This window comes from Cyprinodon variegatus, unplaced genomic scaffold, assembly GCF_000732505.1.
Source record: "Cyprinodon variegatus isolate N-32 unplaced genomic scaffold, C_variegatus-1.0 Scaffold206, whole genome shotgun sequence".
In the NCBI taxonomy this organism is placed as follows: domain Eukaryota; kingdom Metazoa; phylum Chordata; class Actinopteri; order Cyprinodontiformes; family Cyprinodontidae; genus Cyprinodon; species Cyprinodon variegatus.
Window position 1 is genome coordinate 31463 of NW_015150659.1, and position 15233 is coordinate 46695.

Below are 15233 nucleotides of genomic sequence, written 5' to 3' on the forward strand. Positions count from 1 at the left end.
GTTTAAATAGCACGTCAATAAAGATGACAGACAAGTGGCTTATCCAATTATATGCAAGGAGTTTTGATAAGGCCCAGCCTTCAGTAAAGGCAATTCCTATGGCGGGTTCCCAGATGTATGTGAGTGGAGCTAGGCGGAGCGAGACATGCATCTGGCTGTTGTCAGGTTAACAAACCCCTGCTGATCAGAGCAAAACCCACAGTGAAGCAGGTGAGGGTGTGGACTGAGGGGGCCATAGAGGCACACAGTACAGTTTCAAATGCTCTGACTGAAACGTGTTCAGAGCTGCAGCAACATATGTCAACAAGATCAAAACTGATGAGCATGCCATGACTGTTTCAGCCTACATCAACAATTTCATTGAGGATGTCAGCAACAAAAAATAACATTAACACCAGGGCCAACCAATGAACCTGGATGACAGGGGAGGTTCAGAAATGGGTAAAATGACGAAAATCAGCCTTCAAGTCTGGTGACAAAGAGGCACTGAGGACAACAAGGGCCAACTTGAACTTTGCCATCAGGTTAGCAAACCACAGCCACAGTCAGAAATCCAGAATATTTGCCATGACAAGCTGCACACCAGGAGTATGTGTCAAGGCATACGGGCGATAACAGAACACAACTATCCCTCCACCCCAGTGGGTGTAGCTGATGCTGACTTCCTAAATGGACTAAACACTTTCTTTGGAAGGTTTGAGGCACTAAACAGTTAAACCTGTTTCCCATCCAGAAGAGAAGGCACTCTCTTCCAAGCTGATGTGTAGGTTGAGTTTCTTGAAGAAACTCATCCCAAGAAAGGCCCCAAGCCCTGACAACAACATACCTTGGCGGGTGTTGAAGGAGTGTGCAGGTCAGTTGGCTGGTGTCCTCACAGACATTTTTAACACTTCGCTGCACCAAGCATTAGTGCCAGCCTCAAAGAAGCCTCAAGTCACCTCACTTAATGACTATCGGCCTGTTGCACTGACTCCCATCATAATAAATGCTTTGAAAGGCTGGTAAAAGAACACATCGTCTCCATTCTCCCCCCAAGATTTGACCCATTCCAGTTTGCTAACCGATGGAACCGCTCCACCAAGGACGTCATCTCCTCTTCTCCTCACCTGAGTCTGGCACACCTGGAGGAGAAGAACACCCATGTGTCGATGCTGTTTCCACAGTTAGATATGAAGAGACCTTTCAATATCTGGTCACTTATATGACGACCTTAAATTGCCAAAGCAGATCACTTTAATCTACATTGAAGTGGGAAGCCTGCTGTGTTGAGGTTGTGGAGTAAAAATGAACACTGAGAGTTGATATGCAAGGAAGAAAGGTTTTATTTTCCTCTGCAGATGAGAACTACACGAGACAGCTGCGTACAGCTCCCAGTGTAGCTCTGACTAGGTCGCTGCCCACCCTTGCAATATAAAGACTTCTTACACATTAACATTGAGTCTTCCCAACAGAAACACCTCATCAAAGGACATAAATTTGTTCAGATAAACATTTCAGAAAACTGTTTCCCGTTCACACCAGAGACAGGACGTGAGGATCTTAAACACAATAAGGACGTGTTTATCTATGTTTCCCCCCTATCTAACCTAGGGAGGAAACTCATTTTCAAACCCTCCATCCTTTACCTATATCTCAGCACAAAGAATGGAACAAAGCCTGTAAACAATCACCCTATTCAGGAGAAAAACGGCACACTTTAATATTTAACCTTACTAACATCCAAGGAAAAAAAACACAAACCATATGGTCATCTTACAATGCTTCTGTTCATACATTAATTAAGTTGTTTAATAAATCATTAATTCTAAATGAAAACAAGTTAATTGATTTACATTTCTGAGAACAGTATGAAAGCCTTTGACCAGCAGGTATGTCTTTGCTTTGTCTTCAGTGATCTGTTTTAAAACTGATCTCTCAGTGACATTGTTACTTATGCAACCATTTACAAGAAGGACCATGGAAGAGAAAATTCTGGTTAAGGAGTTGGGAGCAAACAAGCCTGACCCTAACATCAACCAGCAGACTGAAATAAAAAATAAAGTCTAAAATCAGAGTTTTTGCAGGAGTTGATTTGAGCGGAAGTCATGGTTGACAGGCTGCGGAATGACTAATGCACGTTTCTGTTTCCCTTGTATTATTTTTAAATGTGACAAATGTGATTTGATGTGGACACAGTCAGGACACACCGATTTGGAACACCTCTCTGAAAGTATCAACAAGTGTAAACGATCAAGGGTTCAGCTGCGGCTGCATTCATTTCTTCATCCATCTTCATTTCTTTTAGCTGCAGCTGGAAGAAATGAAGATTCTGAAGAAATGAATGACTATTTAGTTCATAATTGTTTAAGGAGGATTTGTTGGTGAGACTCGATTTGCTAAGAAGGGTAATATGCAAAATCTTGGTTGGTTTATGTCAATGTGCACAAGTAAAAATTGAAGCTTCTCCAGCCTACAGTATTTGAATAATAGTGACTCCTTGAAAGGGGAGTTGTTATGGTCGTTTCTGGCCTGGCTAAACATCCAGACTGTTTAGCCAGGCCAACAAAGACCCTAACGACTCCCCTTTTCAGAGGAATGGTCCAGTATTGGGTTTTGCAGGCTAAAAACGACCTCAACAACTCCCCATTACTAAGGGTAGGGCCTGTTTTTCGGTCCAATTTGCATGTTTTCTAAGCTATAAGAAGGCTTTTACTTTGGCTACTCTATAAGCCTGCAAATCATCACTATGCCAGACATTTTGAATTGAGAAAGCCTTCTAGATCGGAAGCGAAACATTTTCAAACTTGGAAAACAAGTCCAGTGGCTTTGTTTTTTAATTTTTTGGAAATACTGCTGAAGTATTTAAATGCATCACAATCTTGTCTCAAACGCTGGTCTTTCACAATTTCAAATTGTATTCACAGATGGAAATAAGTTTAGAATATATTCAGAATAGTTTGCTTAATGTACATAGATCTAAAATAGAGAGAGACACACAAATAGTACAGACACACATCTATACCCACCACAGTCTATTTATTAATTTATAACAGACTTTTATTAGCACGGCACATCTAAACAGTCATTGATGCTTCTCCTTTAATATGATTACAGTATCTTCATCTGTCAGAACCAAAGCGGGAACATGGAGAACTCTGGGCAACAGTTGATTTGTGTTGAGTTGATTTGAATCATATAGACTATCAGAACTATTTAAAATTATTATTTATTAAGGTGTTTATATAGTTGTAGGTGCAGGCCAGTCAAATGAACATAAATTAGCAAAATAAAAAAATACAGATATGCAATAGAGGAACCAGGTGGGAGTCGATTCCAGAATGTCTTCAGCTGTGAGATGTGCATGTTAACCCATCCGCGAAACGGATATACATGTGGCTTGGAAACCAGGATGGATTACAGCTCGGAGCCATAGTTAGAAGAGCACACCGTGATATAACTGTTATGTATCAGAAGGGCTGTATATCATATCACAATTTAAAAAATGTAAATATGCTGAACCACGTGTCTTTATACATTTAGCTCTATTTCTAAGGTTTGCATCCCTATAAAATGTGAAAAATGTTTAGTATTTAGTTATTTATGATTGATTAAATGCACTTATACTCCATTGAGCCTGTCAGAAGGCATTGCATTAGGTGGAATGGGTGACATTTCCAAGATGGTGGCCCCACGGCTCGACAGTGCCGGTAGGTAATAGCAGTCTATGAGGTGCCTACTCTTTATATGTCTACACTGGACTTAATCTGAGTAGACTTTGAGAGATTTTATTGTCATTTTGTAAACAGTGTATACAAAATGACAATAAAAGTTACGCAAAATGATCTCTTATATACACAGTTTTTAGAACATTTCTATTTAATAAAGTGCAGCAGTGATCAAATGTAAGCAGTGTGGGAGAAAAAATATGGTGCAAAAATGCATTGCTATGGAAGTTCAGAGCATTAAACATGTATGATGCAGATATGCAGAATTTTGGTCTGGTGTTATCAGTGTGATGCGGAGTCTGTGTGACATGCTTTAGAGTTTTCTCAGTTAAGCTGTCTGATGGCAGTGGGGAAGGAGCTGTTGCGGAATCTTCTGGACCTGCATCAAATGCTGCAAAGTCTCTTCCTAGTGTGCAGCAGGAAGAACAGTCCATGATGGGGGTGTGAGGGGTCATTTATAATGTTACGGGCTTGGGACATGCAGTGCTGGGATGAAATGTCTTTAATAGAGGGAAGAGGAGCCCTGATGATCCTCTCTACTGTTCTCACCACTCTTCTCACTTACATCCAGTCTGAGGTGCTGCGGCCTCCACACCGTGAGTCAGCTAGTCACTATGCTCTCTATGGTACTGGTAAATCGCTGGTGAAGATTCTCAGTCATCCAGGTCATAGTCATTGCATAGTCATTCTCTAACAACCCCCCTTTCAGCGACATAGACAGGTATCAGATATTAAAGGCTAACAAAGAACCCAAACAACCCCCATTCCAAAGGGGCGGAACTGTTTTTCCGGCTCCATTTGCATGTCTTCTAAGCCAAAACAAGGCTTTGTTTTCGGTCCACTCTATGAAGCCTCAAACTCAATGCTATTTCTGACATTTTATTTTCATAAGCTTCCTGGATAGGAAGCAAAATGTCTTATTAACTTCTTTGTAATGTCATGAGGATGGGTGGGGTTAGGTGGGCTCTCCTCATCCTCCGCAGGAAGGTGGTGTTTACAGTTTAGGTGAGGTTGTCTGTGATGTGCACCCCCAGGAATTTTGCGCTGCTGACCACCTCCATAGCTGGGCTGATGATGAGCAGTGGAGCATGGTTAGGCAGGTTCTTCCTGAAGACGATGATCTCCTTTATCTTCCCCACATTCAGGATCAGGCTGTTTTCTCTGCACCAGCCCACCAGCTGCTCCACCACCTCTTGTTAGTCCTGGTCGTTGTGGTCTCTGACAAGGGCCACCACTGTAGTGTAGCCTGCAAACTTTATGATGTGATTGGTGGTGAACCTGGGGACGCAGTCGTGTGTCATTAGAGTAAACGACTCTAAACAGGGCTCAGGATGCAGTCCTGAGGGGAGCCTGTGTTTAGGGTGATGACATCAGAGGTATTTTGTCCAACCCAGAGAGGTTTATTGAAGCCCAACTGTTCCAGTTTTCCTATCAGATGCTGTGGGATGATGGTGATGAAAGCTGTACTAAATTCCATGAACAGCATCCACACATGGGTGTTCTTCTCCTCCAGGTGTGCTAGGCTCAGGTGAAGAGCAGAGGAGATGGTGTCCTCAGTGGAGCGGTTCAGTCGGTAGGGAAACTGGAACAGGTCGAATGCTGGATGGAGACTGGAGACAATGTGTTCCTTAACCAGCGTTTTCGGAGCACTTTATTAGGATGTGAGTCAGTGTCAAAGGCTGGCAGTCATTGAGTGAGGTGACCTAAGGCTGACCTGATGTGACCTGATAACTGAATACCTCAAATTGTAGCAACTGAATTTGAATACCTCAAATTGTAGCTCTTAACTTCAGTTCCCAGCTCCTATCCCTGGGACTACATCTGGAAAATAACTTAAAAAAACACAAATATAGTAAATAACTAAAGCTCTCCATTTCAAAACTCAAAAAATATGAAGGCATGTACATTAGCATGTGTCACACAAAGAAATTGTGAAGAAATAATGTTTTTTTGTGACACTTATTGAAATGGGCTGTTCCTATACATCCTGTCAAGCAAAGGATTGTGGCCAACTGTATAGCTCAGGCTGGAAGGAAAGTAAGAAGATCCCAAGGGTAATTGAATTAGCTCTTTCAAACAGATTGCTGCCTTGACCAAGCTCCTTCCTTACTGCTATTTTAGGTTATGGTCCCAAACAAGCTAAGTTTACTGGAACAGCTGTCTTAGTAAGCAATTCAGACTCAACATAAACCAGCTTTATTACACCGATGACAATAAAACAACCTAACCTCAGGTCTTGGCCTTTTCTGCTGATGCTTTTTTATTAGGCTTTTGCCATAAAAGTTCTATTCTCTGTGTGGAAATTTTAATCAAAATTTTTTAAGTTTTTGAATTTCTTTACTTTTAGCTTTGGAGTTATTCATGTTTCTGTTTTTCACTTGGTCGTGTGGTACTGTCCTTAGTTGTGTCCATACAACTCTGTTTTTTAATTCTCCGGCCTTAGTCCCCAATTTTAGATCCTGCTATTATACATTCAACTTCATTCTGGTCACCTGTACAATACCAATCATCTCTTTGTTTTAACAGTGTATGGCACTCCTTCTTTATGCATCCTTCCGTTCTCCTTTCCTTCCACCTGATAATAGTCTCATATCATCTTGATGCTATACCTTTTCATGTTACCTGCACTCTGTTGATGCTTTGCCAGAAAGTAGCTTGTTTTGGACTTTTCATTATTTTGTTTTTTTATGGCTCACTATTCTACTCCTATTTGCGTGTGAACAAATTGGATCCAAATTCAAATATAATAGCTTAACAACAAGTGAAGATGTGAGATCAGACTTAATTTTTTTGGTTTTGAAAATGTATATTTAAAACAAGAAGGTAAGATTAAACTTCACCAAAAGAAAACTATACACGTCACAATATCCTTGAGTTTTTAAGAAGATGAGGCTTCAGTACTCTATAATCAAAAATTTAAAGTAAATGGGTAATTAATACCTCGGAATGATAGTTTTGACGTCTAACACCACAATGGTAATTTATTCTTTGTAACCCCTTTTTTTTGTGTCTGTTTTCCTGTGCAACTGAAGATCCCCAAATTAGATTGGCTGGTTCAGGTGCATCATGCACTGGAAGACTTGAAGTGTACTATAATAACTCCTGGGGAACAGTCTGCAGTGATGTTTGGGACCTGAATGACACTCAAGTTGCATGCAGACATGTAGGCTGTGGTTCAGCAACATCTACCAAAACATCTTCTAAATTTGGTCGAGGTACCGGACTCATCTGGCCTAAAGAAGTCAAATGTTTTGGAAATGAAACTTATATAAGTGAATGTCAGCGCAATGCTTTTGAATCACACAACTGTGGACACAATATGGATGTTCATGTATTTTGTTTAGGTGAGAATAGCTATTTATCTATTTAGTATTTTACTCTTTTACTTTATTTTCTTTTTTCTTTATTTCTATATTGCAGCTGTAAGTTTTGCAAAATACTTTGTACTTAATCTTACTTGTCTGATAGGTTACCCAGTTCGATTGGCTGGGTCTTCTCGATGCTCTGGACGAGTGGAAATCTTTTACAACTATACATGGGGTACAGTATGTGATGACAGCTGGGACATGGATGATGCCCAGGTTGTCTGCAGCCAGTTGGGTTGTGGTACAGCACTTGCTGCCCCTCAAACAGCATACTTTGGACAAGGAACGGGTAAAATTTGGCTGGATGATTTGGCATGTACAGGCAGCGAAAGACATCTATCTGAATGCTCACACAGAGGATTTGGAAATCACAACTGTAATCACAATGCAGATTCTAGTGTGATCTGCTTGGGTGAGAATATCTTGTTTTTTTATTTATATAGACAGACAGAGCTGCAGCACCTGTCATTTTCTAAAATATCTTACAAAGTGCTTGCTTAGAATTTATTATACATCTGAAGATTATATGTGCAATTTATCTAACCCTGTTGCTTAAAAATGGATTTTCAGACAAAGTCTAAAGTAAAAACATGCATTTTCTTTTTCAACTTTACCAGTTTCTGGCAGATTTCTTTTCAAAAACTGTTCATATTAACTGGAGAATTATGGTTCTTACCAATGTTGCAGGAACTTGTACGAAATTTAAAGATGAAGAGGTGAAATTATTAAGTACATTAATAGGTGTTTTGCCAAGAAAAACTACTGAAAAAAGCCTTGGCACGAATAAAAAAGAGCACTGTTTTTCAAAATAAAAAAAATATGATTCTTAGATTAAAGAGTCACTTATTGCCATAAAACTGTCCTTTGTGGACTTTCTGGCTCTGTTTAAGTTTCTTTTTGCATTTTCCGTTACACTTTGATTTTTGTCATTTTGTGTTTTCTGGGTCACTGGTTTCTTTTCCATTTTGTCTCATTCTAGTTGTTTTCTAGTTATATTTAAGCAGTGTTGTATTTTTTGAGCTACTCTCTGTCGCCCCTTGTGCCAGTCATCTTTCCCCTAGTTCCCTTCAAGCTAATTAGTCCATTCTTTGTTCTGTTTCCCATACTAAATAAAATGATCTGATCATGACATGTGTATTCATGTAACCAAGCATATGATCAGATTAAATCATTTAGGCATGCGCAGTGCTGTCTTATTTTCTAGGAAGGCTTCAGTAGTAGAAGAAAAAACTGCTTGTTTTGTTAACCAACTTTTACTTGGCTTGGAGAAGGGACTCCACTGTGACACTCATAGTGCTGTGTGGGGTGGGGGGGATTCAGAAAAACGGAGTCAGGGGCCCTTCAGTAGAGGCAATCACTGGTCCTCCTCATAACCTTTATGGACAGGAATTCTAAATGCAGCCAAGGGCCGGAGGGGGTCTGGTTAGGGAACCAGCAGATTTTGTCCCACCGTTTTGCAGATGGCGTGTTTCTGCTGGCTCCCCTACAACATGCAATGGGGTGGTTTGCAGCTGAGTGTGAAGCGGCCAGGATGAAAATCAGCTCCTCCAAATTTGAGGCCATGGTACTCCACCAGAAAAAGGCAATTTATCCCCTTCATGTTGGAGGAGAAATCCTGCCTCAAGAGGAGGATTTCAAGTATCCTCGGGTCCTGTTCACTAGTGAGAGGAGAATCTAGCGGGAGATCAATAGACGGTCTGTCAGGGTGAAGAAGGAACTTAGAGATAAGGAAAAGCTCTGGATTTACTGGTTGACTATGTTCCTACTCTCACCTATGGTCATGAAATATGGATCATGACTGAAAGTATGAGACCCTGAACACAAATGAAATGAAATGAGCTTCCTCTGCAGGGTGGCTGGGAACTGCCTTAGGGTGAGGAGCTCAGTCATTCAGGAGAGGCTTGTAGTAGAGACGCTTCTCCTCCACATCAACAGGAGTTAGCTGTGCTCTGGGCACTTCCCACTGGGAGGAGGCCCAGAGGACACGCTGGAGGGACTATGTTTCTCGACTGGCCTGTTAGCGCTTCAAGCTTCCCCCAGCAGAGCTGTAAAAGGGTCACTGTGGAGAGGGAAGTCTGGGAGTCTCTTCTGGGACTGTTGCCCCCGTGACCATGTCCCATATGAAGTAGAAGACTAATACAAGTGTGAGGTTTCGATACACATCCCCAAATTACCTGGTTGAATTTTTACTCATTTTGGAGATCTAGATCTTCTTGTCTTGGGACCCGTGAAAAAATACTAATCCGTTAGCTCATCCCCACAATCTAATAACCTGTCTGAAGATACACAGTGGCTTGAGCTTTGATCCTTGAAACTCATTCAGGAAGAGAATAACTTCAATCACAGATCCATGTTATTTATAATGAAATATGCTAGGCTGTTTTTGGCCAGTAAGGCATGAAAATATCCATTTAAAATGTGTTTTAATAACTTATATAGCACACTCATTTAGAATATTCTATTCCTAGGTGGCAGCATCAGGTTAGGTGGGCCAGCTCGGTGCTCTGGAAGAGTTGAAATCTACAACAATGGGACCTGGGGAACAGTGTGCAATGATAACTGGGACATGAATGATGCTAGAGTTGTCTGCAGACAGCTGGGCTGTGGAACACCAGTGAGTCTCCGTCAGTTTGCACAAACAACAGGACAAAATCGGCTTGGCGAGGTGTCTTGTATAGGCAGGGAAAGATATCTCAGTGAGTGCTCCCACAGTGGATTTGGGACACATAATTGTGTTCATAGCCAGGATGCTGGAGTCGTTTGTTCTGGTAAGAAAGACTTTCTATATTTAAATTTTTGTTCATTCAATTTTATTTACCAAGAGAGTGGTAAAATCCTTAATGTAATATTACACCAGAATAATCAAAAATTTAACAAATATAATTTCCACATAAAATGCGCTTTAAATTAGTTATGTGTCATGCCAACCCTTAGCTGACGAGATTAAACCCTTTGATTTGACAAGGTTAAATAAGATCATCTTATTTTATTACATCGACTATATAAGCAAGCAATGCAGTGTTAATGTTCATGGTGTAAAAAAATAACCTTTCAGTTAAGCAGGTAAGTAAATTGCACCATAGTGATAGGAATAATTTTGTACCATCATCATATTTTTCATAATTACTGATAGATTGTGTTGTTATACCTCCAAAATAAACTTGGCCCAGACAAGGTTCTATGTTCTACTGTGTTTTAACAGATCAAATTCAGCCCAGAGTCACCATGAAGCCTCCTGGTGATATAACATGGGGTCACAGTGTCAGCATTGGATGTTCAGTCACTGACACACAAGTAGAAGGGACTTTCATCTTTACAAGGTCACCTGGTTCGTTCAGTAAGAGTGTAGAGACTAGCAACAGCTCAGCAACTTTCTACATCTCCCAGGTCAGTTTTGAGGATATGGGGTTTTACCAGTGTCAATTTAAAGTAAGAGTTTTGAATGAGGACTACAGCAGCATCCTGAGTGACTCTGTCAGGCTAAATGGTAATTTTTAAAATTATATATAATATATTAACCAAAATTATCAGAAAAATAATATATATATATATTTTACATTTTCAGTTATTCTTCCAAAACCAACCCTAACTATGGATCCCACTGGCTCAGTTCCCTGGGGTGATCTTGTTGCCATGACTTGTTCCATCGCAATACAACATTCAGAAGGATGGTTCACTCTGGAGAAAACCTCTGGCTCATTCACTAAGACGCACGCATCAAGTACCAACTCTTCTACCTTCAGATTTCTTGAAGCCAGCGATAGAAACGAGGGAGATTACCAGTGCTATTACAGTACAACAGTGAATTATCAAACTATAATGTCTCCTTTTAGTCCAGTTGTTACAATTTCTATTACAGATATTTAAAGTAAAATCCCCAAGAGATATGAAGATCTTACACACACACACACGTACTAGTCAATAGTTCAGAGTTTCTACTCCAGTCATCTTCTTGGCTAGTTCCCCCTTTTCACCAGCCCTCAATTTAACTCTAGACTTGAAATCAGGTTTATACATGTGAATACTGTCATATACATCTTTTGGACGAAACCCATGAACATCTTTCTTTAAATTACACTTGGGGTCTTCACATGGGTAACTTTACATGGAAGCTAACAAAGTTGAGAAATTTTGTTGTGCTTTAAGACAAATGTCAATAATAAAGCAATGAAAAATGTGTGATGGTGTTTGTAAGGTCTATGTAACATTTTATTGGTGGACTTAATTTTCAGCAAATTGATAATTATAGTGAAGTAATGCATATGTACATTTTTAATTATAACTTACTCTTTTTCCACCTTGTATTGTCTCTTGACATTGTGGTATAGCTACAGTTTTATACCTTGTTTCTTTTAGAAATTGCTAAGGTTTTTTCCTTTGTTTCAGCTTTTGTATCTTGCTTGTTATTGTTGATTTGTGAATACTCACATATGTATGCAATTTTTATTGTTACCAGATAAATCAATAATTTTTTTTGTACTGTGAAGAACCCAATTACTGACAGAAGGTAACTCATTGTAAAGAGTTCAGTTCTTTTGTTTTATATTGATGTAATCACAAAAAAGCCACAAACAGACTTCTTTGTGTGAAATGAAATGTAAAAAAGATTTCTCCAGTTGTTATTTAGTATAATTTTACATAATATCATACACATGGACCACACTGCCGGTAGGGCCTTATCTAAGTGGACATAATCAAATCTAAGGTTTTGCCTATTTTCTAAACTGACAATGGTGCATGGCTGAAGCATTTTCCTCTAATAAAAAAGTGAGTAGTTGTTCTACCTAAAGATGTATTGACTGATTGAAAACAAAATTGACAAAAATACTAGCCAGCTGGCGCTACTCATGATCTGCTTCGCTAGCTTTTTTCCCCATAAATTTTTATCAGCAATAGAATGCAGCGCTGGAAGTATCACTGCTGCTTCAGCTGCCCCAACATGTAGCCTAACTAAACACTTGTGAAACTAGAGTTATGTACTGCTTATTTTTGGTATTGATCCGTCCATCTGTCCGTTCATTCATCTTCTCCTGTTTAATCTGTCAGGGTCAGGATGTTAACCAATTGTGCTGAAGAGAGATGTTAGAAACATCCACTTATTAGCATACCGAGACAAATTTGCATAAATAAATGTGGAAATGTAGAAATACAGAAATAAAAGTGGAAATAGATAAATAAAAGTTGAAATAAATTAATGTAGAAAAAAATAAATAATTAAAAATAGAAATAAATACATAAATAAATACACAAATAAATACATAGAGAAATACATGAAAAAAAACCCAAAGGATTTGCCCTTTTCATGAACAAAACAACTTATTTATGCTTTTGTATATGTTAAAATATATTTATTCATTCATAAGTTATATATGTATTTATTTGGATGTTTTATTTGGGTAAGAGCTTAAAGGTCCCATATTGAGCTAAATTAAATTTAAAAACATTTAGTAACAGTCATATGTGTCCTGAAGCCTATGTATGAAACATACAAATGAAAAAAAACAAACCTTTCTCACTGCCTTTCTCGACATCTTAGCTAATGTCTACTGAAATGCTCTTTTGAAAATCATGCCCTTTATGATGTGAGGGGAAATTAGCTGTCTGTAGCACATGGGTCAAGCTCCAGCCTTCATTTTATGTATCATTCCAGACTTCTAGGGATACGTTTAGGGGTAAGGTGAGGTATGCACTGAAAATAGTTTGGGGTTAGGCTTAGGTTAGTGTTAGTCGATGGTCTTCTCCTGCCACCTGATGGCTTCCACAGATGATGAGTTCCACAGAGTTGGATGAGTTCCACAGAGTTGGATGAGTTGATTAAAAAAGAACGCTTACTCAAATCAAGATCAACAACAGTCTTGAGCAACTTGAATCCATCTTGTAAGAAGTTGCTTACAAATGCTCACAGAGCCTCTTGGTAACATTCTTTTGTTTCTGAAGGTGCTGATTAAATGTAAGGTCAAGTCTTCTCTGTGATTGTTATGTGCTGCGTTTATTAGGGTCAGGGGGTGGACTGGGTGTTCTGGGGCCTTAAGTTTAGTGTCTAGGAGTCTGGTTGTTGGTTAAATCTAGAAATGTCCAAGTGTTTATTGGTAGAGTTAGGGTTTTTCAATGGTGTGGGAATATTGGTTAGGGTTAGAGCTATATGTGAGGATACGTATGGTATTCTGTGCCCTTAGGTTTAGTTAAAGTGGTCAGGGTAGGTACCGAATGATGGGAGAAGCTTTAAAGGGAGTTTTAAGAGGTTTAGGGCCCTGTGCAGGGTGAAAGTAATTTGCCCTGTAACATTAGTGTGAGTTAAAAGGGTCAGGTTAGAGGGTATATAACGTGAGTTTAAAAAGAAGAATTAAGGGGTATAGGGTTTAGAATTATGCTTAGGCTAGGGTGGAAAAAAGGTAAGTTATAACGGCTAACAGCTGGTTTATAATAGTAGGATTATTGGGTAGTGTACGACAGGGTTGGGGGTGATTTTAGAGTCGGTAAAAAAAAGAACATGGCAAGGTAATCTCTGTTCAGGCTAGAGTATTGTGTGGTGGCTAAAAGGGAAAGGTTATTGCGGGTCGGCTATGATAGGGGATTGTTGGGTTACTCCCTGGGATCAAACCCCCATCAGTGGGTTCAAAGGGAGGATCACCTTGAGCTTACCTAACTGTGGTGTAGCACATGTTGAGGTGTCAAGTGTGGCTGTGTTTGGTGCATAATATGAAAAAAATATAAATATCAAAATATAAAGTTAAAAATAGAACAAAAGGGGGCAAAGAATAAAAAAATTAAAAAATTAAAAATGTATTGAAAGTAGGTGAATGGTCTATAAGGTTAAAAAATATAGGTTTCTGTGGGAAAAAAGGAAAAGGTTAAAAATAAACCCAAAATAAAAAGAAAAAAATGGGTTGGTGTTGGGTGTGGATTTGTGTATGTGGGTGTGTGTGTGTGTGTGTTGGATGGTGGTATTGAGAGAATTGCCTGATTGGCCCAGTAAGTATTAAATGTGTTTGGTGATCCAAAATCATATACACAACAGCCGAATGCTACCCAAATGTGATCTTTTTTGCCTAAATTTGAAATATATCCGACTTTTTCACAACACTATGATTTGAGCTGCTTTTTGCAATGGAGCATTATGGCCACGCTAGAAATTTCTCTTTTTTTAAATACCAGAATAAAGTCATAACATTATGAGAACAAAGTCGCAATATTGTGAGAATAAAGTCGTAATGTTACGAGAATGAAATCGTAACATTGCGAGAACAAAGTTGTAGATTTACGATAATAAATTCATAAAATTACTTGAATAAAGTTGAAAAATTATACCACATACCACAACCCATTTCAGAAAGACAGCCTCGGGCTCCGACCAGCATATGACGGCCGAGCAGCTCCACCAAACAGTAACCCGAGTCCACTTTGACATCCTGCCCAATCTGATACTGGTGTGCTAAAAGTTTTCCTTATATGTCAAACGGATTCCAAAGTATAACTTCACATGATGCTTGACATTTCTCATTTTATGGAAGATTGTGCTTCTTATAAGAGTTGTCATAAAAAGCAACTTTATTTTCATAATGTTGTGACTTTACTCTTGTAATTTTACGACTTTATTCCCGCATAAAGAAAAATATCTCTAGCCTGGCCCTAATACTCCGTAGTAGCTTTTATATGTGGTACTAAATCAATTAATATCTACAGTAAGATTGACTGCTCCACTAAATTAAGTTGTTAATAGTTGTGCAGTTTTTCTTTCCTTCCTTTATCTTTTTTAAAACGTAGTCATGATACTATTTTGTAGCAAATTTATCACTTTGTCTTTTTTTCTTCATTTGCAGCATTTCTTTTGCAAACGCACAATCCTTTAGCTCCTGTCTTCTTGCAAATAGACACTTTGCTACTCTCTTTTTATGCCAGAAAAACTAAGCAGAGTCCAGCACTATCTGCCAAGGGTATGCATATTTTTTAGCTTGTCAGTCAGCTTAAACTCAACTTGTTAAATATCTACATTATGTTTGGAGTTTGATTCAAGAAAGCTAGTTCACATGTAGTGAAAAGCAACTGAGGAGTTAAGCGGCCTCTTACGAAAACACATACAGAAACACACTCACTGACACACAGTCTTATTGCTCCTCCTAACGTACGACCATTTCCTGTTACAGGAAAAAATAACTGCTGGCAA

The 15233-nt window shown here is 39.0% G+C and overlaps 1 protein-coding gene across 1 annotated transcript in view; it reads left to right on the top strand.

Annotated features, from left to right (window-relative positions):
• Positions 1-13113, top strand: part of LOC107088088 (deleted in malignant brain tumors 1 protein-like) — a gene marked incomplete at its 5' end in the record, with an annotated part of 34300 nt that extends 21187 nt beyond the window's left edge. Inside the window, 5 exons of the mRNA XM_015380027.1 lie at positions 6737-7048; positions 7173-7481; positions 9538-9837; positions 10272-10456; positions 13066-13113. Of these exons, the coding sequence (XP_015235513.1) occupies positions 6737-7048; positions 7173-7481; positions 9538-9837; positions 10272-10456; positions 13066-13113 (1154 nt within the window). The remainder of the gene's footprint in view (positions 1-6736; positions 7049-7172; positions 7482-9537; positions 9838-10271; positions 10457-13065) is intronic.
• Positions 13114-15233: the final 2120 nt, after the last annotated feature.